Raw genomic sequence first — 27,293 nt, forward strand, 5'->3', positions numbered from 1 at the left:
GATTTGTTAAAATGGGATGGATAATAAAGTATTTTCTCTGAATATGCCAGACACAAATGGACTTAGACAATATAAATGTAATTCTTACCTGATAACTGTTTTTATTGTATATAGTTTTACTATGTTGGACTTAAAACATTTCCTTTTTATAAAGACGAAAATGGGGAATGTTGTAGGATATTTGTACACTATGTAAAAATGTTTTGCTGTGATTGGTGCAATAAAAAGTTGAATGGCCAATAGTTAGGCAGAAGAGTATAGGTGGGACTTCTGGGCAGAGAGAGAACTCTGGGAAGAAGAAAGGCAGAGTCACCAGCCAGACATGGAGGAAGCAGGAAGGGCAGTATGGAGATGAGGTAACAAGATTCATGGGAGAATGTAGATTTAAAAATATGAATTAATTTTAGTTATAAGAACTAGTAAGAAACAAGCCTAAGCTAAGGCTGAGCTTTTATTGTTAGTAATAAGTCTCCATGTCATTATTTGTGGACTGGTGGTCTCAATGAGAAAGACCAAAGCTATTGCAAATATATAACTTTGGACAATAAATGTGGGATACTACACAGCAAAAGACAAGCCCGCTGTGTGCAACTCTTATACACAGCTCCCCTAGTACCCACTGGGGAGCCTTGGTTATAGACTAGAATGGAATAAATGAACAAGCATATTTCAGGTATGAGCCGGGTCTCTTATTTTTTTTAAATAAAATTCTCTTTGATGTCATGATGATACCAGATTGCTATAACATTTATTAACATTTATTCTCCATGTTCCTATCTCATTATAAACCTCTCTAAAAGCTCAAAAATCAACACCATTTCATTAATTATGATTCCAGAGTTTGTTTGTTTGTTTATTTATTTATTTATTTGTGAGACAGGGTTTCTCTTTTTTTTTCTTTTTTTCTTTTTTTCTTTTTTTCTTTTTTCTCATATTTTCTCTCTTTTTTATTGAGCTCTACATTTTTCTCTGCTCCCTGCCTCTTCCCTCCCTACCTCAATCCTCCCCCAAGGTCCCTATGCTCCTAATTTACTCAGGAGATCTTGTCTTTTTCTACTCCCCATGTCTATTAGATCCATATAAGTCTCTCTTAGGGTCCTCATTGTTGTCTAGGTTCTCTGGGATTGTGATTTGTGGTCTAGTTTTCTTTGCTTTATGTTTAAAAACCACCTATGAGTGAGTACATGTGATAATTGTCTTTCTGGGTCTGGGTTACCTCACTCAAAATAATGTTTTCTAGTTCCATCCATTTTCCTGCAAAATTCAACGTCATTTATTTGTTTGTTTGTTTGTTTTTTCCTGCTGTGTAGTACTCTGTTGTGTAAATGTACCACATTTTCCTCATCCATTCTTCGGTTGAGGGGCATTTAGGTTGTTTCTGGTTCTGGCTATGACAAACAAAGCTGATATGAACATAGTTGAGCACATGTTCTTGTGGCACAATTGAGCATCCTTTGGATATATACCCAAAAGTGGTATTGCTGGGTCTTGAGGAAGGTTGTTTCCTAATTTTCTGAGAAATTCCCACACTGACATCCAAAGGAGTTGTACCAGCTTGTATTCCCCTGCAGAAGTGTTCCCTTTATCCCACAACCTCTCCAGCATAAGCTGTCAACAGTGTTTTTAATCTTGGCCATTCTTACAGGTGTAAGATGGAATCTCAAAGTTGTTTTGATTTGCATTTCTCTGATGACTAAGGATGTTGAACATTTCCTTAAGTGTCTTTCAGCCATTTTAGATTCTTTTGTTGAGAGTTCTCTGTTTAGGTCTGTACTCCATTTTTTATGGGATTATGTTATCTTTTGGTGTCCAATTTCTTGAGTTCTTTGTATATTTTGGAGATCAGACCTCTGTCTGATATGAGGTTGGTAAAGATCTTTTCCCATTCTGTAGGCTGTCGTTTTGTCTTGGTGACCATGTCCTTTGCTTTACAGAAGTTTTTCAGTTTCAGGAGGCCCCGTTTATTAATTGTTTCTCTCAGTGTCTGTGCTGCTAGGGTTATATTTAGGAAGTGGTTTACCTGTGCCAATGTGTTCAAATGTACTTCCCACTTTCTCTTCTATAAGGTTCAGTGTGACTGGCTTTGTGTTGAGGTCTTTGATCCATTTGGACTTGAGTTTTGTGCGTGGTGATAGATACGGATATATTTTCATTCTTCTACATGTTGATATCCAGTCATGCCAGCACCATTTGTTAAATATGCTTTTTTTTCATTTGATATTTTTTGCTTCTTTATCAAAGATCAGGTATTTGAGGATGTGTAGATTGATATCCGGGTCTTCTATTCAGTTCCATTGGTCCTCCTGTCTGCTCTTATGCCAGTACCAGGCTGTTTTCAGTTCTGTAGCTCTGTAGTTGAGTTTGAAGTCAGGGATTGTGATGTTTCCAGAAATTCTTTTATTGCACAGGATTGTTTTGGCTATCGTGGGTTTTTTGCTTTTCCAAAGAGAGAGAAAGAGAGAGAGAGAGAGAGAGAGAGAGAGAGAGAGAGAGAGAAAGAAAGAAAGAAAGAAAGAAAGAAAGAAAGGGGTAGGCTGGAATGAACCCTCACCATGTTGTACTGAAACCACAGTTATCATCATTAACTTAGGGGGAGAAAGAGACACAAATGATGGAAAGTCATGTGGTAGTAGTGAGTGTTATTCTGAATGGGCTCAAAATTTTCACGAATACTCAATGTCATGAGTCTGTGATGAGCTAAATAGATAACTCAGTAAGTAAATAAATAAAATGGTGGAAAAGACACAGCTCTTCCTCACAATATAATTCCAATTAATAAATATAGAAGAAGCCAGGCATCTACCTAAGGGTACTGGACTATAGGATTTCCAAACAGGTGTCTCAAAAACAAATAAGCCCTTTCATCCTAAAGTCATTTTTGGTCATGGTCACGGTTATCACAGCAACAGAGGGCAAACTGAGATAATGCCCCAGCAGAACAGGTTCCATTTCAACCAGAGCCCGAGGACAGGAACTCATCTTTTCTGCAGTTCACATTTGCATGGCTATTTGTTACACTAGTTTATGAACTATGTGGTCTTCACATATGGTGGTTTAAAAGAAAATTGCCCCAAAGCGAGTGGCACTATTAGGAGGCGTGGCCTTGTTGGAGGAAGTGTGGTGCGGGAGAATTGTCTGTATTCTGTCAATCATGTTTTAAATAAACGCTGATTGGCCAGGCAGGAGGTGTAGGTAGGAAAACCAGACAGGAAGTAGAAATGGTGCAAGGAGAGCAGGAGAATTCTGGGGAGGAGGAAGCTGATTCCTCCCATTCCTGCCCAGACCGAAGCAGCAGGATGTGAGCTGCCCTGTAACATGAGGGGGCCTACTTGTTTGTGTTTTCTGTGCCTCCCAGTACCCCACAGCTGTTTAGTCCCAGAGAAAATCAACCACAGAGAACTCCGTAAGTTATAAAGCTGATTGGCCCATTAGGTCAGGCTACTTATTGGCTAACTCTTACTTGGGGCAGCTCACATCCTGCTGCTTCAGTGGCCTGGGCAGGAGTGGGGGAATCAGCTTCCTCCTCCCTAGAATTCCTCCTGCTCTCCTTGCATTATTTCCACTTCCTGTCTGGTTTTCCCACTTACACCTCCTGCCTGGCCAATCAGCGTTTTATTTAAAACATGATTGATAGAACACAGACAATTCTCCCGCACCACTGCCCCACTAAAAAAAGGTACTGAGCCACATGGCTAACATAGATCAGAAAAATGGGTTAATCAAGATGTGAGAGCTAGCCAGTAAGAAGCCTGACCTAATGGGCCAATCAGCTTTATAATTTATAGAGTGCTTTGTGTGATTTTTCTCTGGGACTAAATAGCTGGGGGAACTGGGCAGGAGAAAAACACAAACAAGCAGGCCCCATCATGTTACAGAAGCGTGTCACTGTGGAGAGACCCCATAAATGCTCAAGATACCATCCAGGGTCTCAGAAGATGTAAGGACTCTCAGCTCCAGCACCAGGCCTGCCTGCATGCTGCCTTGCTTCCTGACATGATGATAATGGACTGAACCTCTGAACTGTAAGCAAGTCACCCCAATTAAATGCTTTCCGTGAGTTACCATAGTCACGGTGTATCTTCACAATAATAAAAAGATATCACATGAACATCAATAATGTCTAAGAATATTATGTTAGGATAATAATACATGATTGATTAGTAGGGACGAAGACCAATGGACATGCAGTTTAAAGATCAATCTCTATAAGAAAGTATGTAAGGGTTGATAAGATAGCTCAGTGGTAAAGGACCTGAGTTAAACCCAGGGATCCACATGATGGGAGGTGAGAACTTTTGTCATCTGATGTCCACATCTTTTGTATCCACTCTGAAACGTTACTATGCTGCAATCTGCAAACTTTGGACCTGACTTGGGGCAGCCAGGAAATGATGACAGACACACAGGCAAACATGCAGAAACACTGGGATTGGGTGGGATATGCATGCTCATGGAGACTCACCGGCTGCCTGGAAACTCAGTGTGTTTATTATATACAGCTCAACAAGGAGGCAGGGGAGCTGGCTTAGGTCAGGGTCTGTGTAGGGGAGTGGTCTCAGGCTGCAGTCTTCAGGAGGAAGAAGCTATGGCTGATACTTTCTGCAGATACTGTCAACAACCTTGCCATTCCCGAGTCTGACCATTCCCATGAGTTTGGGACATTGGGGTCAATAACATGGCAGTACTCACTTCAATAGTATACATTCACTCAGGACATCATCTGTTCTCCCCACTGTTGTATGTTTAAAATGCCTTAATTATTAATACGCCAGTTTGTTATAATGCCAATATCTATTTAAAAGTTAAAACCAATAATGCTTCTGCCAGCAGGGAGTGGTAGTATACACCTTTAATCCCAGCAGTTAGGAGGCAGGCAAATCTCTGTGAGTTTGAGGTCAGCCTGGTCCCAGAGTAAGACCAGGACAACCAAGGCTGTTACACAGGGAAACCCTGCCTCAAAAACAAAACAAAACAAAACAAAACCCAACAACTTAAGATTATTCCTAGTCTCCAACAGTTGAAAGAGGGCAAGCCATAACATATATTTTTTCTATCTCCATGGAAGAAAACCGAGATAGTGAGTTTTATTTATTTACTTGTTGGGTGACAGTGAATTTTAAGCTGAAATGGGCATAGAGTTAGCTGACATAGTCTTAGCTGGCGTACAGAAGTGTCAGGGTTTTCGGTTCTCTGTCATGTAAGCTTCCTTCATCTGAGTGCATTCATAACCATATATTCTCACAAATAGACAGGTGGAAATAGCCAGGTTGGATGACTAGTATCAAAGAGAGGGGGCTGGGGAGTTGGTTCAGTGGTTAGGGGCACTGGCTGCTCTTCTAGAGGTCCAGGTTCAGTTCCAAGCACCTACATGGCAGCTCATAGCCTTCTGGAATCCAAGTTACAGGGAACTGAATACCCTCTTCTGGCCTCTGTGGGCACCATGCATGCATATGGTGCACAGACATACATGCAGGCAAAGACACCCATACACATAAAACAAATAATAATAATAAACAATAACTTTGAAAGAGAGAGGAATGGGCTAGAGAGATGGCTCAGTACTTAAGAGCGCAGGCTGCTTTTGCAGAGGACCTAGGTTCGGTTCCCAGAACCCACATGATGGTTCACAACCATCTGTAACTCCAGTTCTAGGTGACCTGATGCCCTCTTCTGGTCATGGTGAGCACCAGAATGCACATGGTGCACATACATACATTCAGGCAAAACACTCATACATATCAAATAGAAGTAAATAAATCCTTAGAAAAGAAAATGGAAATGCAGGCAGTGTAATAGCTCAGTGGGCAAAGGCACCTACTGCAAAGCAAGAGAACCAACTTGCTCCAGTTGTCTCTGACCATCACACCAGCATGAGTACACACACACACACACACACACACACACACACACACACACGTAAGGGGGAGGAGAATGGAAAGAAAGAGAAATGCTCATCACTTCTTCACACTAGGTATACATACCCTTCTAAAGCCACACCCACAAGAGAATATAGATCTTCCCATGTGCATGTGTATATACAAACACACTAACCCTCGATGCTGGGAGTTCAATCCACAGCCTCTCACACCCTAGAATATGGTTCTTGATGCCATTGGTGGCAAGGGAGCTGGTGGCATAGGTGCTGTTGCACCCAATAAGAGGTCTGGTGACCGCTTAATCATGACAGGTTTCAATAACCTACAAGGTACAGTCCCTAGAGAAAAACAGAGGAAACTATATGTTCATATTACTTTACCATGATATATGATGATGACTTCCCAGCTGATGAGCCATTGTTCTTATGACGGATTAAAACACACTTGATCACAGGCTGCTCTTGGTTTGTAATGGTCTCAAGAATCGTTACTGACAAAACAACTGTAAAGCAAAACAAAATAATGACATTAGTACACACATAACACGCACACACACACACACACACACACACACATACACACACCTTAGAAAGAAAATAAGTATTTGTTTTACCAAAGAACGAAGACACAAAATGCAATTAGGGAAAAGCGGCCAACAGAAAAGAATATAGGAAGTGAAGTTTCATGAAAGCCAGTCTGCTCTAAGTGAGGAAGGGAGCCACTGAGAGCAGCATCGCATGGAGCCATCAGCAGTGATGGGAATGTTCCCCATCTGTGCTGTCCAGCATGGTGGTCATCGGTCACAGGTAGCTATTAAGCTTTGGAAATGATGCTGGTGATATTGAAACACTCATGCTGTTGACTCTGGGGACCTGTAGTAAAGGGCAGTCTCTCTGTCTCTGTTCTCTCTGTGTCTGTCTGTCCCTCTGTCTCTCTGTCTCTGTCTCTCTTATGTTGGAGATCATACCAAAGACCTCAGAAAATGCATGCTAAGTGAATATTCTAGCAATAAGGACTTTTCAGCGAGGTATACCCCAACCCCGATCTCTCAAGTTTAGGAATTTTTAGAAACTTATTGAGTTGTTGATTTATTGACTTTTAATTCCATGCATACAAAGGGATGTGTTTCATGATGGCATTTTTTTGTGTGTTGGGTTTTACTTAAGCTTTTTGATTAAGTCAATGCAAATATATCTGGCAGTGGGCTTAGTGGTATTGTGGCAAAAACATGCTGTCTGCAGCGACCACTAGAATCAAACTTACTCACCAGGCCCGTGGCTCACACACCGCCCTAAGCAATGAGTAGCCTCCGGGTCACATTTAGCGCATGTGTTTCTGTCGCTCAGAGGATCTTCTACTGCCACTGAATGATGGCTTTGATAGAGACAAGAGGTGAATCTATGTGTCCAGCCATCTCTGTCCCCCGTGATCTCAGGGTCTCAGGGATGTTATCATTCTTTCTTGTCACACTCTCTAATGCTTTTTACTCTCCAGTCTTCTTTGAAATGTGACTTTGCCAGGCGTGGTGACGAATGTCTTTAATCCCAGCACTCAGGAGGCAGAGACAAGTGGATCTCTGAGTTTGAGGCCAACCTGGTCTATAGAGCTCACTTTCGGCCAACCAAGGCTACATAGTGAGACCCTGTCTTAAAAAAAAAGAAAAAAAAAAACAAACAAACAAGAACAACCATGACGCCATGACGTTATAGTCTAGTTTACTTAGCTTGTCCGCATTAAAGCACGTAACTTTGGAAATGTGTGTGTGTAACATATATATAACACTACACAACCACCCTGGCATACACACTCATGTTGATAGTAAGTTTTTCATTTATCCTCCAAAGTTTCCTGTTTCAGAGAGGTGCTGTCCTCTGGTACTCCTCTATACTGTGATAGACATGGGAGTCCAGCTGTGTCACATTTTTGTGTGTAAGCTGGCACATCCCTGTGTGTGTGCCACAAGCCAGGCAGCTGAACTTCTGTGCAAGCACTTTACCTGCTGGATCATCTTCTGCCTACAAGACTTTCCTCTTCACAGGATAGTAGATGTGTCCTCACTGTGGCTTTTCTTCTGCCTTCTTCATGACTGAGACAGAGCTTTCTCAGTACCCCTTGTGAGCCGCAGAGTTCTGCCTTAGGCTCTCGGGAGCTGGAGAGATAGAGGTGAGCCATACCCGGACACACTATGGCTTCAATTGCCCTGTTGAATTATAACATCCGGTATGCAGCCACTTTAAAAAGTATTCTCTGATTTCTTTCACTCCAGATGTTTTGACCAAGTCAAGCTTTTTAAGATTTTTATTTAATTTTAAAAAGCTGATTATAAATGTAATACATGATGCTTTTCACATCTGAGCACTCTGCAGCCACACTGCAGTTTGGGTCTTTGGTCTTGGCTTCCCTGGTGGTCTCACCAAGGTTCATCAGTTTAACTCATCTTTTACGAATCTTAGTTACATTGACCTTTTCACCATCGTTTTGCTTCTCTTGTTCACTGATTTCAATTCTGGTGATGACTATTTTCTTTATTTTTGCTCAAATAGCACTTGGGGCAGGTAGTTTGAACGTTATTGGCCCCATAGAATCATAGGGAGCAGCACTATTACGAGATGTGGCTTTGTAGGATGGAGTAGGTGACTTTGTTGGAGGAAGTGTGTCACTGTAGGGGTAGGCTTTGAAGTCTCCTATGCTCAAGCTATATCCAGTGTGACAGTGTACTTCCGGTTGGCTGTGGATCAAGATGGAGAACTCTCAGCTCTTTCTCCAGCACCATGATTGTCTGCACACCACCATGTCCCAACATGATGATAATGGACTGAACCTCTGAAACTGTTAGCCATCCCAATTAAATGTTTTCCTTTATAAGAGTTTCGTGGTCATGGTGTCTTTTCACAGCAATAGAAACCCTAACCAAAACAGAGCTTAATATGTTATTTTCATTCTGGGTTCTTCCTTTCCTATTTATTTTGTTGTTGACAGGGTGTACTCTCTGTGCAGCCCTGCTGTCCTAGAACTCACTATGTAGACCAGGTTGGCCTTGAACTCAAAATTCACCTTTGCCTCCTGAGTGCTGGGATTAAAGGCATGCACCACCATGCCTGGCTTTCTTTTGTTTCTTATGGTTGAATGTGATGCCACTGATTTGAGATTTGTATTTTTTTTTCATAGTGGCTCATGCCTATAATCCAAGCACTGGAGGGGCTGAGCAGTAAATTTCTTTCCATGAGAAATTTTTAGACTAGTCTGGGCCTTAGAGTGAGACTCTGTCTCAAAAACCAACCAAACAAACAAACAATCATGACACCATAGCAAAAGCTCTAATTAATAAATAAGAAAATGTCTAATAATAATCTAATGTTAAAAAAAAACTAATGTTCTAAATTTGGTTTTGGGGGCATGACTCAGTAATAGAGGGCTTTCCTCAAACATATGAGGCACTTGGTTCAATCTCTAATATCAGAAAAACCAAACACACACAACTTGTGCTAGAACGATGGCTCAGCGGTAATTCCTGCTCAAGTATGACTTTAGAGGGACCCCACATATTACCATATTCATCTAATTTCCATTGTCATTCAACTCAAAATACATTGATTTTCTGGTTTCTTCTTGACCCTTGGACTCCTCAAGATTGCTATGATTTCTCAGTATTTGGTGACCTTTCAAATACTTTTTTTTTTTTCTGCTAGCAATTGCCAGTTCAATACCATTTCAGTCAAAAGATCTATCTTGTATTTCTGGAATCTTTCAAAGTCTGTTGAAATGTGTCTCATAGCTCAGATCATGCTCTGACTTTGTAAGCACATTCACTGCACATACTTGGAGGGAAACGGGTGTGCGGAGCATCTGACTGACGTCATCATGTCAGCTTGGTCGAGAGTTAGCCATGGCTTCTCTCTCCTTTATTGTTCTCTGTTCCCTCACAGTGCTAACTACTAAAGGAGTACTGAACTCTGTGAGGATGCAGGTGGCTTTGTCCACGGTTCCTTGCAGCTCAACTAGAGTTCCCTATATACACTTCCCAACTCCGTTACTAGACACTAGACCCAGGAATGCTCTTTTGACTAAACAAACCTCACAGGATCGCAAATGACTCTGCCCTGAAAGACATGTTGATGCTGTTAAAGTCACATTGTTGTTTAGATTAGTGTTAGCATGAAACTTTGCCTTCATTGGATTAATTAGTCAACTAATTAATTTTGAGACAGGGTCTCACTGTGTAGCCCTGGCTATCCTGGAACTCACTATGAAGACCAGACTGGCTTTGAACTCACAGGTATCCTCCTGCTTCTGCCTCCCCAGTGTTGATATTAAAGGCATGCACTGCCAGACCTGGCCATTCATACTTTTCATTTTAGCCTATTATGTTCTCATATGCATGCTTGACTTCATTTATGTGGCATGAAGTTTGAACTTCTTTTCTTAACAAAGTTTGACCAACTTTGCCTTTTAAAACATGGATTTTTCATTTTCATGTTTTAATTAAAACTTTATTATAAAGAATTTGCATATAAAAATATCAAACACCAAAAATTAACTTTTTTGTTGTGAAATTGGTGCTATTTAAATTCCTGAGATTATTGGTGTGATTGAGCTTCACTCCATCATCCTGTCCTTTGATTCTATGTATTCCATTTGCTCTTAATTTCCTTGTCTTCTTTTCCTGCATCCTTTGGGGAGAGCTGACTTTTTACTTTATTTATGTGTGTGTGTTCATATGCACACGTGCACACCACCTTACTTGTGCATACAGAGACCGGAGAGTGACTTTGGGTGTGTTCCTCCATCACTCTCCACTTATTTTTCTGAGACAAGGTCTGTCATTGAACCCAGAACTCTCTGTTTCAGCTAGACTGGCTGGCAAGCCACTGGGATCTCCCTGTCTCTACATCAGCAGCACTGGGGTTCTAGAGGCATGCTCTTTACATGGGTGCAATTAAACAGACCTATAACTGCTGAAGAAATAGAAATATTCATCAAAAGTCTCCCAACCCCCCCCCCAAAAAAAGCCCAGGACCAGATGGGCTCAAAATTTTTCAGCTCAAAATTCTACAAGATTTTCTTTCTTTTTTTAATTTTTAATTTTATTTATTTTTCTCTGCTCTCTACAAGATTTTCAAAGAAAAAGTAATACCAATACTCCTCACATTGTTCCACACAATAGAAACAGAAGGAACATTGCCAAACTCTTTTTATGAGGCTATAATTACCCTGTTACCCAAACCACAGAAAGACATTACTAAGAAAGAGAATTTAATTACAGACCAATCTCACTCATGAACATGGATGCAAAAATACTCAATAAAATACTGGCAAATCGAATCCAAGAATACATCAGAACCATCATCTACCATGATCAAATTGGCTTATCCCAGAGATGCAGGGATGGTTAAACATACAAAAATCTGTCAACGTAATCCACCATATAAACAAACTGAAAAATAAAAACCACATTATTATCTCATTAGATCCTGAAACAGCTTTCGACAAAATACAACATCTCTTCATGATAAAGGTCTTAGAGAGAGCAGGGATACAAGGAACATACCTAAATATAATAAAGGCAATATACAGTAAGCCAACAGCCAACATCAAACTAAATGGAAAGAAACTCCCGGCGATCCCACTGAAATCAGGAACAAGACAAGGTTGTCCACTCTCTCCATATCTATTCAATATAGTTCTTGAGGTCCTAGCTAGAGCAATAAAACAACAAAAGGAGATCAAGGGGATACAAATCGAAAAGAAGTCAAACTCTCACTATTTGCTGATGATATCATAGTTTACATAAGCGACCCCAAAAATTCTACCAAGGAACTTCTACAACTCATAAACACCTTCAGTAATGTAGTGGGAAACAAGATTAACTAAAAAAAAAAATCAGTAGCCCTCCTGTACACAGATGATAAATGGGCTGAGAAAGAAATCAGAAAAACATCACCCTTCACAATAGCCACAAATAGCATAAAATATCTCGGAGTAACTCTAACCAAACAAGTGGAAGACCTGAATGACAAGAACTTTCAATCTTTGAAGAAAGACATTGAAGAAGGCACCAGAAAGTAGAAAGATCTCCCATGCTCTTGGGTAGGTAGAATTAACATAGTAAAAATGGCAATCTTACCAAAAGCAATCTACAGATTGAATGCAATGCCCAGCAAAATCCCAGCAAAATTCTTCAAAGACCTCGAAAGAACAGTACTCAACTTCATATGGAAAAGCAAAAAACCCAGGATAGCCAAAACAATCCTGTACAATGAAAGAACTTCTGGAGGCATCACAATCCCTGACTTCAAACTCTACTACAGAGCTCCAGTACTGAAAACAGCCTGGTACTGGCATAAAAACAGATTGGAGGACCAATAGAACTGAATCAAAGACCCGGATGTTGATCCACACACCTTCAAACACCTGATTTCTGACAAAGAAGCAAAAAATATAGAATGGAAAAAAGAAAGCATATTTAACAAATGGTGCTGGTGTAACTGGATATCAACATGTAGAAGAATGAAAATAGATCCATGTTTATCACCATGCACAAAACTCAAGTCCAAATGGATCAAAGACTTCAACATAAAACCAAACACACTGAACCTCATAGAAGAGAAAGTGGGAAGTACACTTGAACGCATTGGTACTTCCTAAATATAACCCCAGTAGCACAAACACTGAGAGAAACAATTAATAAATGGGACCTCCTGAAACTGAGAAGCTTCTGTAAAGCAAAGGACACGGTCACCAAGACAAAACAACAGCCTACAGAATGGGAAAGGATCCTCACATCAGACAGAGGTCTGACCTCCAAAATAAACAAAGAACTCAAAAAATTTGTCATCAAAAAAATAAATAATCCCATTTAAAAAAAAAGGAGCACAGACCTAAACAGAGAACTCTCAACAGTGGAAACTAAAATGGCTGAAAGACACTTAAGGAAATGTTCAACATCCTTAGTCATCAGAGAAATGCAAATCAAAACAACTCTGAGATTCCATCTTACACCTGTAAGAATGGCCAAGTGCAAAAGCACTGATGACAACTTATGCTGGAGAGGCTATGGGGTAAAGGGAACACTCCTCCATTGCTAGTGGGAGTGCAAGCTGGTACAGTCGCTTTGGATGTCAGTGTGGCAATTTCTCAGAAAATTAGGAAACAACCTTCCTCAAGACCCAGTAATACCACTTTTGGGTATATATTCAAAGGATGCTCAATTGTGCCACGAGGACATGTGCTCAACTATGTTCATAGCAGCATTGTTTGTCATAGCCAGAACCGGAAACAACCTAAATGTCCCTCGACCGAAGAATGAATAAGGAAAATGTGGTACATTTACACAACAGAGTACTACACAGCAGAAAAAAATAACAACATCTTGAATTTTGTTTTGGATGGAGCTAGAAAACATCATTTTGAGTGAGGTAACCCAGACCCAGAAAGACAGTTATCACGTGTACTCACTCATAGGTGGTTTTAAACATAAAGCAAATAAAACCAGCCTATGAATCACAATCCCAGAGAACCTAGACAACAATGAAGACCCTAAGAGTGACATACATAGATCTAATAGACATGAGGAACATAAAAAGACAAGATCTCCTGAGTAAATTGGGAGCATGGGGACCTTGGAAGAGGGTTTAAGGGGAGGAGAGAGGCAGGGAGGGGAGCAGAGAAAAATGTAGAGCTTAATAAAAATTAGTAAAATTAAACTATGTAAAGGTGTGTTATGTTTGATTCTTCTGCATTTGTTTAATGATGTAAGATTACATTTGTTTATGCTGCATTTGTTTAATTATGAAAAGATGTGTTGCTATTTCACCTTGACTGCCTAAAGCACCTGATTGGTTTAATAAAAAGCTGAATGACCAATAGCTAGGCAGAGAAATGATAGGCAGGGCTGGCGGGCAGAGAGAATAAGTAAGGGGGGAAAAATCTAAGAATGAGAGGAGAGGAGAAGAAAGGAGAGAATGAAGAGGAAAGGGAGTTGCCCAGGGCCAGCTAGTCAGCAGCCACCAGCCAGCTAGATGGAAGAAAACATACAGAACAAAAAAAGGTAAAAAGTTCTGAGGCAAAATGTAGATGAAGAAAAACAGGTTAAGTAATAAGAGCTAGCAAGAAAATAAACTAAGCTAAGGCCAAGCCCTCAAAACCAATAGTAAGTCTCAGTGTGGTGATTTGGGAGCTAGTTGGTAGCCCAAAAGAAAAAGCCTGCTACAAAAAATGTCATTGGGATGGGTACTCTAAAGGCATGACATCAATCTAAAACCAAAGTTTAGGCTAACGCAAGGACTGTCTAGGCAACTCTCTCTGGAGAAGCTTATACTTCCTCTTGTGTGTTCACACCCACCACCCTCCTCCCGCTTGACTCATGCTTAAGTCTATATGAAAATCTTTAAAAAAAACCCACAACTTTGTTTCACTAAAAACAAAAGTAGGTAACCCAAGTGTGGTAGTGCATTCATGTAAGCCCTCCTGAGCTTACAGTACTCGGGAGGCTGGGGCAGGATCAGGCAAGGCTGGTCTGTAGGAATTCAAAGTCAGTATGAGCTACACAGCAACACTGTGTCTCAACAAAGAAACACAAAACACAAAGTCAATAAAATCTGCTCTCCGATTGTGTGACAGAGACAGGAGACTGCCAAGACATCATTTCCTTTTTGGCTTGTTTGTTTTTGTTGTTGTTGTTGTTGTTGAGACAGGGCTTCTCTGTGTAGCTTTGGAGCCTGTCCTGGAACCCCCTCTGTAGACCAGGCTGACTTCGAACTCACAGAGATCCACCTGCCTCTGTCTCCCAAGTGCTGTGACTAATGGTGTGCACCACCACCACTCGGCCATTTCCTTTTCTTTTCTTTTTTTTTTTTTTAGCAATACGAAGAAAAGTTTCAAAGTTGCTGTATGCATGAGTGTTTGCATGGATACATCATATGCATGCCTGATACCTTCAGAGGCCGAAAGAGGGCATCAGATCCCCTAGTACTGGAGTCAAAGATGGTTGTGAGCTGCCCTGAGGGTGCGGGAGACAGAACTCGGGTCCCTGTAAGAGCAGCAGTGCTCCTAACAGTTGAGCCATCTCTCTAGTGCCAAGGCCTCATTCCCAAGTGAAGTCTTGTGAGACAAAGAGAACAGGCTAAGAATTAGAGACCTGAGTGCCAAGCTCCCCTCTGGAAGTTTACTTTTGATAACACTGAATTTGAACCAATTATTTAACCTCTTTGAACCTCGTTTTCATCAGCTGATAAGTGAGGGTTAAGCTCTTTTTTGTTTGTTTGTTTGTACTCTGTGCTCCTTCCCTGTAAACCCACGATTTTAACCACCATCTCTTTACCGATGGGCCCCAAATGTTTACACAGAGAGATGGGTCTCACACCTTTGAATATATAGCTATCTATCTGGGTGGCCCACCAGGAATATCAAGGGAAATTGAAACCACCTTTCCTCTGTTCCTCTTGTTACTTCTGTTCTCTCTGTCCTCTTCAGTGAGTTTCAATGCCCACACAGTCGCCAAAGCTAGATATCTAGAGAGCAGAGCATTTTTGCTGTGAACTCTTGGTCTCAAAGGACCCTGCTGCCTCAGCATCCGACATTGCTGGGACTGCAGCTTTGGGCATCCATCTGCCAAGCCCAGGAATACCTTTGAATCCTCTCCCACCCTCATTCCCCATCCAAGCAGTAGACACACCCTAACCTTTTCCCTCCTTGAAAATCCTCAACTCTTCCCTCAGTAAAGCCTCTGTGTTATCAATATCATGATTAAAGTCTTGACTGTTTCTGGCCTGGGCCACTGCAAAGGGCTTCCGTGCTGACCTTTGTGTACCAATTGAGCTGACCCACTCCATCCTCCACATAAACACCACACGTCCACCACTCAAAGCCCTCCCCAGCTCACAGCGCTGGTTCTTCCCTTCTTTTGGACTCACTCCCTTTGAAAAATGAAAGAAAATAATAAACACTTTCTCTTAAAACAAATCAATAAAATAATATACTTAGATGACAGAGAGAAAGAGAGAGGGGAGAAGGGGAGAGAGAGGGAGGAGAGGGAAAGGGAGTGGGAGAGGAAAAAAATAATGTAATGGCTCTCCTGAAATCAGTCAGAGGTCAATAGTCTCTAGGATAAAGGTCAAGCCCCAGGCCAGCAAGATGGCTCTGTGGGCACTTCCCACCAAGCATGGAATGGTCTCCTCTTGGAAGCTTGGCCTCGCTTTCTGCCTGGATTAGAGGCCACACTTCTGAAGATGCTTCTAATACTGCATCATCAGCTGCAACTCCATGTCTGACTCTTGTTGTGGGCACCACAGCATTAGCCTGGGAATCCTTTGAGGGCAGTGCTGTGTAGTATCTGGGAAGGTGCTGGGGACAGAGCTAGGTCCTCATGAATGCTGGGCGGTAAGACTGAGGCACAGCTCTGTGCCGCATTTAACACTGTAGAATTTTGCTCAAAAGCACTTAGAAGAAGTGAGGAAGGAGAGAGAGAGAGAGAGAGAGAGAGAGAGAGAGAGAGAGAGGGAGAGAGGGAGGGAGGGAGGGAAGCCTTATACATCAGGATTGACTCCGAACCCTAATGATATTTTCAGACTCAGTGTCTCCCTTCTGCAAAGCGCCCGCCTAAAGCAGACCCTATGGGATTCATCTGATGACCAGAAAGAGGAACTTCAATTGCAGAGGCGTCCCCACCAGCATGTTTCCTATTTGCATTGTGGGTCCTGAGATGTCTATCTGCATTTCCTCCAAGAATAGAAAAGCATTAGGAAACCTGACTCTGATCACAGAGGATTTTGAAGAGAAGACTGAATTTGGCGAGTATCTTATAATTAAAGCATAGTATTGGAGAGAAAGAATGACAAGATCCTGCTCCAGTGTAGACTACAAATAATCTATGGAGGATTCTTGGCTCCCAATCAACATAATATTGACAGTAGTGAAAAACACGTATTTTTTTTAAAACTGTTTAACAAACCCCCAAAATACCAATAGTTCCTCTTTTAGGGTCTTATGCAATTCCTCTAGCCACAAAAGAACATTGTGTGTGGACTTTGTATTATTTTTATGTTTCCTTCTCATGTGTCGGTATCCAAAGGGTAGAGTGGAATGAGTCAAGTTAACGACCATCCGTGACTTCAACAACAGCTTTCATTATTTCATGGCCACTGAAGAGACAACCACTAGAAAAACCAATCAAACCACGTAGGCGCACACCCTGTCCCTTAAAGGAAGAACAACTTTTGACTTTGTAACTACCTTGTTCCTTGCTAGCCTACTGCTGAGCATGTCCTTACCCTCTGCTTCCCTTGTTACTGATCACATCCCAGTCTGGAATAGTCTCCTCTTGGAAGCTTGGCCTCGCTTTCTGTCTGGATTAGAGGCCACACTTCTGAAGATGCTTCTAACACTGCATCATCAGCTGCAGCTCCGTGTCTGGCTCTAAAACCTCCTTAGAAGCCACAGCGAGGCAAAGTCTAAAGTTCAACAGAATCAGAAGGCCATGGTGAGCCCAGTACTTGGAAGACTGAGGTAGGAGGGCCTCAAGACCCAGGACAACCTTGTCTGTGAGGTTCTTTGTCTCAGAAGAATGCAACCAACTACCACGGCCACCAAAAGTAACTCAGATTCCGAACGCTGTTCTCGGGTTAACCCCTCCGCTGGAGGGTCAGTTTATCTGCGCGAGTGAAGGGTGGGACAGTGCAGCAGGAACAAGTTATGGAGTCTGCTAAGCCAAATTTGCATTCCGATTATCTGCAGACCCCTTTGGGGCTCCTGAGGAAGGTGTGGTAGCACACCGCCTGTAATCCCAGGACTAAGGAGGCAGAGGCAGGCGACTCAGGCCAGCTTGGAGACCACCTGAAAAGCCCTCTTGATTTAAAACCCCAGAAGAGGAGAGGGGAAACAATAAAATGCAATATTTTACTTTGTATGCTAATTAAGTTTTAAGAAAAGTTTGCAGCGTTCCTCAGATTATTTGGGGTTTTTTGTTTTGTTTTGTTTTGTCAAATCAAAACTTCACCCAGAGCCAGGTATGGTGGCACATACCTTTATTTCCAGCACTCGAAGACAGAGGCAGGTGGATGGATCGCTATGCATTTGAGGCCAGTCTGGTCTACATAGTAAGTTCCAGTTCACTCAAGACCCTGTCTCAAAACAAAACAATACATGCTAGGTGTAATGATTCAGCCACACAACATGGCTGACATTTCCGGGTTCCAGGGCCACGTATGTGCGGACAAGCCCTCAGCCAGAAGTGCCTAATGGCTTAAAGGACCCTGCCTGACCCACGTGCAGTATGGTTGCATCATCTATGTATGACGCAGCTGCATGAACCCTTGCGCACATGCATGAGCTCCATCATCTGCATATGATGTAACCACGCCATCCACCTGGGCGCATGCGCTAGGCAGCCCTTAAAAGCTGAAAGTTGCACACGCCTTTAATCCCAGCACTCGAGAGACAGAGGCAGGTGGATCTCTGTGAGTTCGAGGCCAGCCTGATCTACAAGAGCTAGTTCTAGGACAAGCACCAAAGCTACAGAGAAACCCTGTCTCAAAAAACAAAAAACAAAAAAACAAAAAAAAGCTGGAAGTGCCATCTTTAGCTCTCTCTCTCTCTCTCTCTCTCTCTTTCTCTCTCTCTCTCTCTCTCTCTCTCTCTCTCTCTCTATATATATATATATATATATCTGCAAACCAATCTTCCCCAGGCCTGTACATATGTACACACAAACCCCCAATAATAATAAACTCCTAAGCTTGTTTGTTGCATGTTCCGTGTTTCCTTCTCACTTGTGCCAGGTAATTTCACTAGGTAATACTTAGGAGGTATTTTGAGTCAGCAATCTATAGATGGCAATTTTCCTTCCTTCCTTCCTCCCTCCCTCCCTTCCTTCCTTCCTTCTCCTTCATTTTCTTTGTCTTTTAACAACAATATCTATCATCGAATGCTTATTTTACTGTCAGGGGCTCCTGCCACACTGATTTCTGGGTATCATTAGGGAGTGAAGACAGGAGAGGCACAGTTTAAACTGAGAAGAATTTATGGTATGGGGGAAGCGGGGAGGTTCTCAGTGAAGCACAAATACTCTCCAGTGATAAAAATGTAGTCAACACATTTGTTCAAAGAACAGTTTAGAAAACTGCTTCTTGCTAGGTACCATGGCATGAGCTATAGGAGCTTAAAACCAGCCTACTAACATAGTGGAATGACCATCTGGAAAACTCAAAATAACCCCAAGTCAGGCTTCAGAATGTATCCTTCTAGTCCTAGCACTTAGAAGGCTGGGGTAGGAGGATCAAGAGTTCAAAGGTATCCTTGGTTATATATTAAGTTGGAGGTCAGTCTGGGCAACCTAACTCTATCTCATACACACACACACACACACACACACTTCCAAACCCAAATTCTCTTTTCCCCAAATGCAAAGACCATATTTGGTTAGGTGTGGTGGTACACGTCTCTAAGTCTAGCACCTGGGAGGCAGAGGAAGAGGCAGGCAGATCTCTATGAATTTGAAGCCAGCCTGATCTACAAAACTAGTTCCCGGGTAGCCAGGGCTACACAAAGAAACTCTTGAAAAGAAACAAACAAAAAAGATCATATTTGACCTTGTGACGAATCATTCATTTTACCTCAGATGCAAGAGCATTGCTACTTCCATGGGCATATAAAACAATCTGTCTATATTTGAGTAGTTTTATAAGGTAACACCCTTGGAATCCCTCTTCTTATCTAGTTGAAACTTAATTTAAGCAAGCTGTATTTTTTTATTTTTTTTATTTTTACCTCATGTGTACATGTGTGGTTCACACACATGAGTGCAGGTGTGTATAGGCTGGTGTGTACCTCTGGAGCTCAGAGGACAACCTCAGGTATCTTCACCTCCCACCTTATCTGAGGTAAGGCTTCTTTGCTGTTATTTGCTGTTGCATAAGGTAGGCCAGCTGGTTCACGACTTGTCAGGACTCTCCGGTCTCCCCCCTCCCTGTGGGAGTGCTGGGACTACATACTGAACTCAGCTTTTAAAGAGGTTCTGAGGTTCCAAACCCATGCTGTTCTTAATCTATAGATATTTAGTGACCAGCAATATGTCTGTGTTACTTTACCTCTTTCCTCATTGTCCCCTAAGCACCCCAAACAACTACTGAAAAGTTGATCTGACTAAAAGGGACTTCATGGGACTGGAGAGATGGCCCAGCAGTTAAGAGCACTGGCTGCTCTCACAGTGTACTGGAGTTTAACTTCCAGCACCCACATGGTAGCCCTCAGAATCATCTGCTACTCTAATCCTAGGGGATTTGACTCCCTCTTCTGGCCTCTGTGTGCACTGCACACACATGGTACATATACACACAGGTAGTGAAAGGAGAGAACCAGCTCCTTCTGACCTCCACATGCTCACTGTTGTAATGGTCTGTCCTGTATAACAACTGTGACATGCACACACAGAATAAATGAATAGCCAGTTTTATTGTTTGTAACAAATTCAAGCATAAGTTATGACACCACCATCTCTTTCCTTTTTGTACACATTGTCCAAAAATGTGCTGTGCTTGGTACAGAAATAAGTGTTCAATAATGTGTGTTAAATTAAGAAATATTCTCCTCATTTACGCTTGTATTAATTTTTTATCTGAAGTCTTCCTGGGAAAATATGTAAACTTTCAACTTTTAAAATATTTATTTATTTATTATGTATACAATATTCTGTCTGTGTGTCTGCCTGCAGGCCAGAAGAGGGCATCAGATCTCATTTCAGATGGTTGTGAGCCACCATGTGGTTGCTGGGAATGGAACTCAGAACCTTTGGAAGAGCAGGCAATGCTCTCAACCACTGAGCCTTCTCTCCAGCCCCCCAACTTTTTTTTTTAAAAAAAAGATGTATTGTGTGTTTGTGTGTGTGTGTGCATGCGCATACACGCACATGTGTTTGTATGTGTGTGCATGCACGTGTGTACACATTGGTATGTGTATGCTAAGTGATGGTGTCCACATAGGTCCAGAGGCATCAGATCCCCTGCAGCTGAATCACAGCTGGTTGTGAGCTGCCTGACATGGGCATTGGGAACTGAACTCTGGTCCTCTGCAAGAGTAGTGTGCATTCGTAACCACTGAACCATCTCTCTGATCACTCTTTAGTACCTCCTTACCTTAGTACTTTCAGTTTGACACCAGGCAGTTGCAAAAGCATTGGAAACATCTCAACTGATAACTAAAAGGTACTGCAAGTACCATTTTATTTATAAAATGTAGATCATTCTTTAACAGCAGGCATGAGCTCCCCCATTAACCCTCAGATAATTTCCTACAGGCAAATATGAAGTTCCTATGAAGAGGCTAATAGCGAAGCTAAACTCAGATGAGGCAAGAATGGAAACTAAAGCATTAGAATCCAGGGCCATCAGGGGTCTGTTATATCCTCTAGACCAGACCAGTTTTTGCACAGTCGTTTGCTTCCAACCTCTTTCTGACCCACTCCTTCTTGGGTTCTCAAGATTGAGATAAAGTACATATGATGGTTTGAATTAGACTGCCCCCATAGGTTCATATATTTGAATTCTTGGTCCCCAGTTGGTTGAACTGTTTGGTAAGGATTAGAAGGCATGGCTTTGGAGGAGTTATGCCACCGGGGATGGGCTAAGGTTTCACAACCCCAAACCATTCCCAGGTCGTTCTGTCTCTGCTTGTAGATCAAGATGTGGGCACTCAGCTACTGCTCCAGTGCCCCACCTGCCTGCCTACTGCCATGTTCCCCACCACAATGGCCATGGGCTCTAACCCTCTGAAACTGAAAGCTCCATTAAAATATTTTTCCTATAAGTTGGTTTGGTCATGGTGTAAGTAACTAAGACAAAGAAAAATAACTAAGATGGAAGTTTGGGCCAGGAGTGGGGTGTGGAAGATTTTGAGCAGTGGAAAGAGAGCTTAATGGACCATTCTACTAGGCACTTGGAAGGCAATAGTGTTAACTAGGGAGGAGTGTGTACTGTTGACTAGACCGCAATGTAGGCTAAAATGTACAGTTGGGAGAGAAAAAGCATCAGAAAATTTAATGTGGAAGCTAAGTTTTGTACTCAAAAAGATAAAAAGTTTAAAGACAGTCTTAATGAGAAATTGAAGAAAGGGAATAGTGCCCTCAGGGCAGGAATGCACTTAGTTAAGCTTCCAACTTGCAAAGAGGAAAGGCCTAAGGAATCTTCTGCTCCTAAATGCAGGAAAGTTTGTTCAACAAAGGAATAAAAGATCAAAGCTCTTGCAAATGTAATTCCCACCAAAGAAGGCAGCAGAATTTGCCAGTGTCATGAGTTTCTGGCAGGATAGTTATGAAGAACACAGGAGTAAAGAAATGGTAGACTCTTCCTCTGCAGTTGAGATCCTCCAAGAACGGCATGTGCCAGTGAAGTCTCTGCATGGACCAGCAGAGGCCCACACAAAGAGCTGTGAAAGTGGAGCCCAGGTTGTGCTGAAGACCCCAGGAAGTTGGGGATGCCAACGCTATGGGATACCTGCCAAGGGGAACTGTAGACCAGGAGTGGAACCAGTCCAAGGAAGAGAAGGGTGCTGCAGTCACCAAGGAAGAGCCATCCAAATCCTTCCATATCAAACATAGAGTGTAGATTTGGAGATTGCCTTGCTGAATTTTGGTCTTGCTTTGATCCAGTAGTTTCTCACTATGCTTCCATCGTTCACTTTTGGAATGGTAAATGTATATTCTAAACCATTGTATGCTGGAAGTATGCAGTTTGCTTTTTGCTTTTGATTTTACGGGGGCTTACAGTTAAGAGACCGCCTTGAGTCTCAGAAAGAGACTTTGAAGCTTTAAACTGTGTTGAGATTGTGATAGACTATGGGGGACTTCTGAAGTTGGACTGAATCCATTTTACATTATGATAGGGCTACAAGTCTTTGGGGGCCAGGGAGTGGAACTTGCTGGTTTGAATGAGAATGGTCCCATAGACTCATGTATTTGCATGCTTATGCCACAGTTGGTGGAGCTATTTGGGAAGGATTAGGAAGTGTGGCCTTGTTAGAAGAGGTGTGTCACTAGTGTTGGACTTTGGTGTTTCTAAAACCCTAGTAGGCAGTGGTGGCGCATGCCTTTCATCCCAGCAAGCCCAGGCAGAGGCAGGCAGATATCTGTAAATTTGAGGCCAGTCTGGTCTATAGAGTGAGTCCCAAGACAGCCAGGGTTATACAGAGAAACCCTGTCTCAAAATCAAAACAAAATAAAACAAAAAAAAATAAGCAAACAAATCAAAATTAAAAAGTCCAAGCCATTCCCAGTTAGCTTTCTCTGCCTTGTGCTTGTGGATCTAGATGTAGCTCTCAGTTACTGCCCCAATACCATGCCTGTCTGCTGCCATGCACTCCCTCCCCATGCCATAATGATCATGGACTCGCCCTCTGAAACTATAAGCAAGCCCCCAATAAACTCTTTCTTTTATAAGTTGCCTTGGCCATGGTGTCTCTTTACAGCAATGGAAAAGTAACTAAGGCAAGCAAGGACAAAAACAAACAAACAAACAAAAAGTGACGAGAATATGCAATTCAAGGCTCTGACTATGAACTCTCAGACAATGAAAGAGGCAGTATCTCAGTTACTATAATATTGGAATCCTCTCTTTACAGTATCAGTGCCCAATGTAGATAAAGTCACAGAGAGCTCCTTCCTGTTGTGGGATATTTGTACACTGTGTAAAGGTGTTTTGCTGTGATTGGTGTAATAAAAAGTTGAGTGGCCAATAGCTAGGCAGGAGGTATGTGTGGGATTTTCTGTAGAGAAAGGAAGGGGAGGAGGAATCTTGGTATGCAGAGCCAAGCAGAGAGCAAACAGGAGGTGCACGATGGAAGAGAGAAAACACCAGGTGATAGAACGGAGAGTAGTATGAGTGGGCGAATTTTTAAGAGCTGGTTGGGAACAAGCCTAAGCTATAGGCCAAGCTTCCATAATTAATAAGAAGCATGTGTCATTATTTGTGAGCTGGTGGTCCAAAGAAAAATCCAATTACAGCTTCCCACTCTTCCAGAGCCTCTTAGAAAATATCATCATTATCCATGAAAAATGGTGCTTACAAAGGCAGCCAAAATCTCTCCTTGTAATGCAAGAAATTTAACTCCTGAGTATTTTAAAGTCTTTAATATTTTCCCCCAGTTTTTGGATATCCTAGAACTCACTTTATAGACCAGGCTGGCCTCGAACTTAACTGAGATCTGCCTGCCACTGCCTCCCAAGATCCACTTGCCTCTGGCTCCCAAGTACTGACATTAAAGGTGTGTCCCACCATGGTCGGCTGAAAATCCCTACTTTTAAGCTCCTTACTTTACCCAAGAAGAAAACACTTATGAACGAGCATCACAAAGGTTTGGGCTCTATTTCCATGCTGCTAGTAGGACTGTGAATTGGTACAACTACTTTGGAAAACTGCTTTGTAACACCTACCCAAATGGCATACATGCCCTCCCTCTGGGAAAATCCTACAAGAAATGGGAGCCAGGTCCACAAAAAACAAAAACAAACAAACAAACAAAAAATCAGACAATCATATATGATTGCAGCAGTAATATTTGTAATTACAACAAAAACAGAAATGACTTCTTAAAAAGGGGTTCTAAGAATTGAACCCAGGAGGTTCATGTGTACTAAGCAAGTACTCTACTACGGAGATAACATCCTTAGTCCAGGAAGAGCTTGAAAGATCAATCAGAGAATGGATAAACACATAGTAAAGTGCATCACGTCAAAGAACGGCAGCCAATGCTGTTTTCAAGAACTATCTTATAGGGAACAAAGTCTTTTCTCATAAGCACTATGTTGAGGCAGAGCAGCTGGACACTGGGGCTGGAGAGACAGATTAGCAGTTAGGAGCACTTGCTGTTATTGCGGAAGGCCAGGGTTTGGTTTCTAGAACCCACATGGTGGCTCACAACCATCTCCAAATCCATTTCAAGGGAAGCTGGCCACCTTTTTGGACCTTCACCGGCACACATGTGGTGCACATACACATGCAGGCAAACACTCGTCCACACATAAAAATAAAGCCCTGAGATTGATCCCCCAACACTGAAGAGAGAAAGGAGTGAGGCAGGGTTACAGCAACGATTTGCTTTTTGTGAATTTCAAAAACAGGCGAAAGTAATATAGAGTTTGAGAAATCAGAGTGGTGGTAACTTTGGAGCTGAGTCGTCCTGTGTTCTGACTCCCCTCCTGTGGTTATGAAGAGATACAGATATATAACAACGGATGAAAGGACTTGTAAGATTGTGCGTATTTACTGTCTGTGTGTTGTTGCACTTTGAACTTGGAGAGGGGTATAGATATTCCCTAAGAAGGAGTTCAATGCGGTTTGAGCATGGTGGCAAGTACTGCTCCAATATCAAGTTATTTCCCTAGACCCCTTTAGCCCTCTAGAAAATCTTTTCTGCTATGGAAAGGGCACTAATATCATACACAATCAAAGTCTTTTGCATTAACAGACCCTGAAAAGAAAAGCATACTATACTATGTATTTGAAATATACCTATTTACAAACCAGTTTAGGAAAGATAAACCATGTGTTTTCCCACCCTTTTTCTTTATCTTCTACATTTTTAACTTTATAATTCTTATTTTTTTAAAAATGACTGGAAATAATTTCTACTCATTATGTTGCAAATATCTTCTCTGTTTGTCACCGACTGTTCAAGCCAGAATCCTAAATGTCGGAGCTGAAGGGGAAGTAGGTTACGGGGCAAAGGAGGGCGCCAAGGCCAGACCAAGAAAGCCTCACAAGGCTGCAAAACTAGGGCAGGGACTGATCATCCCCAGATTCTAAGAACTCTGTCTCCAACTTAAATTTAATCCAACCCCCTCATCTTTCCAAATAGAAAGATGACGCGAACCGTTCTGAACTGGGTCAGAAGGGGACCTTTCCCTTAACGTTTTCAGTGACAACTATAACCCAAGCAGGTAATTTGGAAGGGCAGTTCTAGGAGTCCTTGAAAATCTCAGTAGGGGTTAATCCTAGGGTAAGAATAGAATGGAGACGGGGAAAGACAGCCAGTATAGTATTTCCAAAGTAACTAGCCATTGATCTAGCTGATCCGAAAATAGGCACAGATGGGGGTCGTCAGCGGGGATGACAGTTCTAGCAGAAGATGCCGGTGTTTTCCCATTAGAGTTTACTCGGTCAACCCATGCCTAAAAGAGGTGAGAACCCCACTCCTCCAGAATCTACAGTAGCCAGGGGACGGGTCAGCAGGCTCCCGAGCCACCTGCGCTGCTGCAGACTCTCCGGGGATGGCTGAGCGCATCCTGGCCCAAGCCTAGGCGCGACGGCCTGAGGACTGCAGAGGAGCGCTGCGGAGGAGGGCGAGGGCGGGGGTGGGCGAGCTGCAGTCAAGTTCACCGCTCCAGCGGGAGGCGCGAACGAGGGGAGGGACGCAGCGGCGAGGGGAACGAGGGGATGAGGGTGCGCGCTCGGCCGGGGCGGGGAGGGGGCCAGGGGCCTTACCGAGCAGCGGCAGTCGGCTGCGGCGCAGCACCAACGCCCGCATGGCCTCCGGAGCGCGTGGTACCCAAGCCGCCGGCCCAGCCTGTGATGCGGCCCCTGCGGCGCGCCCCGGGCTGCAGGTGGCTAGCCGAAGGATGCGCGTCACCGACCACAGATTCCCTCGGACTGGTGCAGAGCAGAGGGGGGAGGAACCTCTCCCCGGAGGCCGGGGCAGCGCGCGAGCCCCGGGGCTGCCAGGAGAGCCGAACTAGCGCAGCACTGCAGCCGAGCCCACGTGCCTGCCGTGGTCCGCAACCTGCGCTCCTGGGCGCCCCGACTTCAGCGGGGGAGACTGGGTGTGGTCCCGCTGGGGAAGTTGCTCGGACTCGGTGACTCGGACCGTATTGCGGTCCCGGGAGTCCCCGGACCTCGGCTTTAGATTCCGGAGAGAGAAGAGCGATGACCCACAGTCCTCCCTCTTTTGCGCACGGGCATCTTTGACGCTCCATGAAGGGTGCCTAAATCGGTGCCACACACTGGCCACTCCGCGGGTTTTATTCCTCACTTGGTAGATCTTCATTGTGGACTGATTTTCTTTGTCTCCTCCTCTTATCTCTTAGGATAACCACGACTCCCAACTACCTCCTATCCAGAAAAGCAGGCTTGGTTTCAATGTCAACTGAATAAACTGGGGAGGTTAAACAAGAAGTTCAAACAAATTAGATTGTGCATCTCAAAGGATATTTTAATTGTCCTCTTCTACTTCTTGCTTTTAGTCTCACTGTGTTTCGAGGCGACAATTATTTTCCATGCATTGAGCTGAATATTGAAAGCTCAGAATAGCAGCCCTGGCTTTTCCATTAAGGAGCCTTCCTAAACCATTTGTCCTCTGCGTCCTAGCTCACTCCCCAGAGTGACAGATGTGCATCAAATTGTCGGTAATGTCTCTCCAGCATAGCAGTTCTATGCTCTT

At 42.9% G+C, this 27,293-nt stretch overlaps 1 protein-coding gene across 1 annotated transcript in view; it reads right to left on the reverse strand.

Annotated features, from left to right (window-relative positions):
• The window catches only part of Flt3 (fms related receptor tyrosine kinase 3), an 86,638-nt gene extending 60,061 nt beyond the window's left edge, over window positions 1-26,577 (reverse strand). Inside the window, 2 exon segments of the mRNA XM_087902621.1 lie at window positions 6,257-6,378; window positions 26,342-26,577. Of these exon segments, the coding sequence (XP_087758747.1) occupies window positions 6,257-6,378; window positions 26,342-26,384 (165 nt within the window). The 5' untranslated portion in view covers window positions 26,385-26,577.
• Between the last annotated feature and the right edge of the window lie 716 nt (window positions 26,578-27,293).

This window comes from Myodes glareolus, chromosome 2 (assembly GCF_982192425.1).
Source record: "Myodes glareolus chromosome 2, mMyoGla1.1, whole genome shotgun sequence".
NCBI lineage: Eukaryota > Metazoa > Chordata > Mammalia > Rodentia > Cricetidae > Myodes > Myodes glareolus.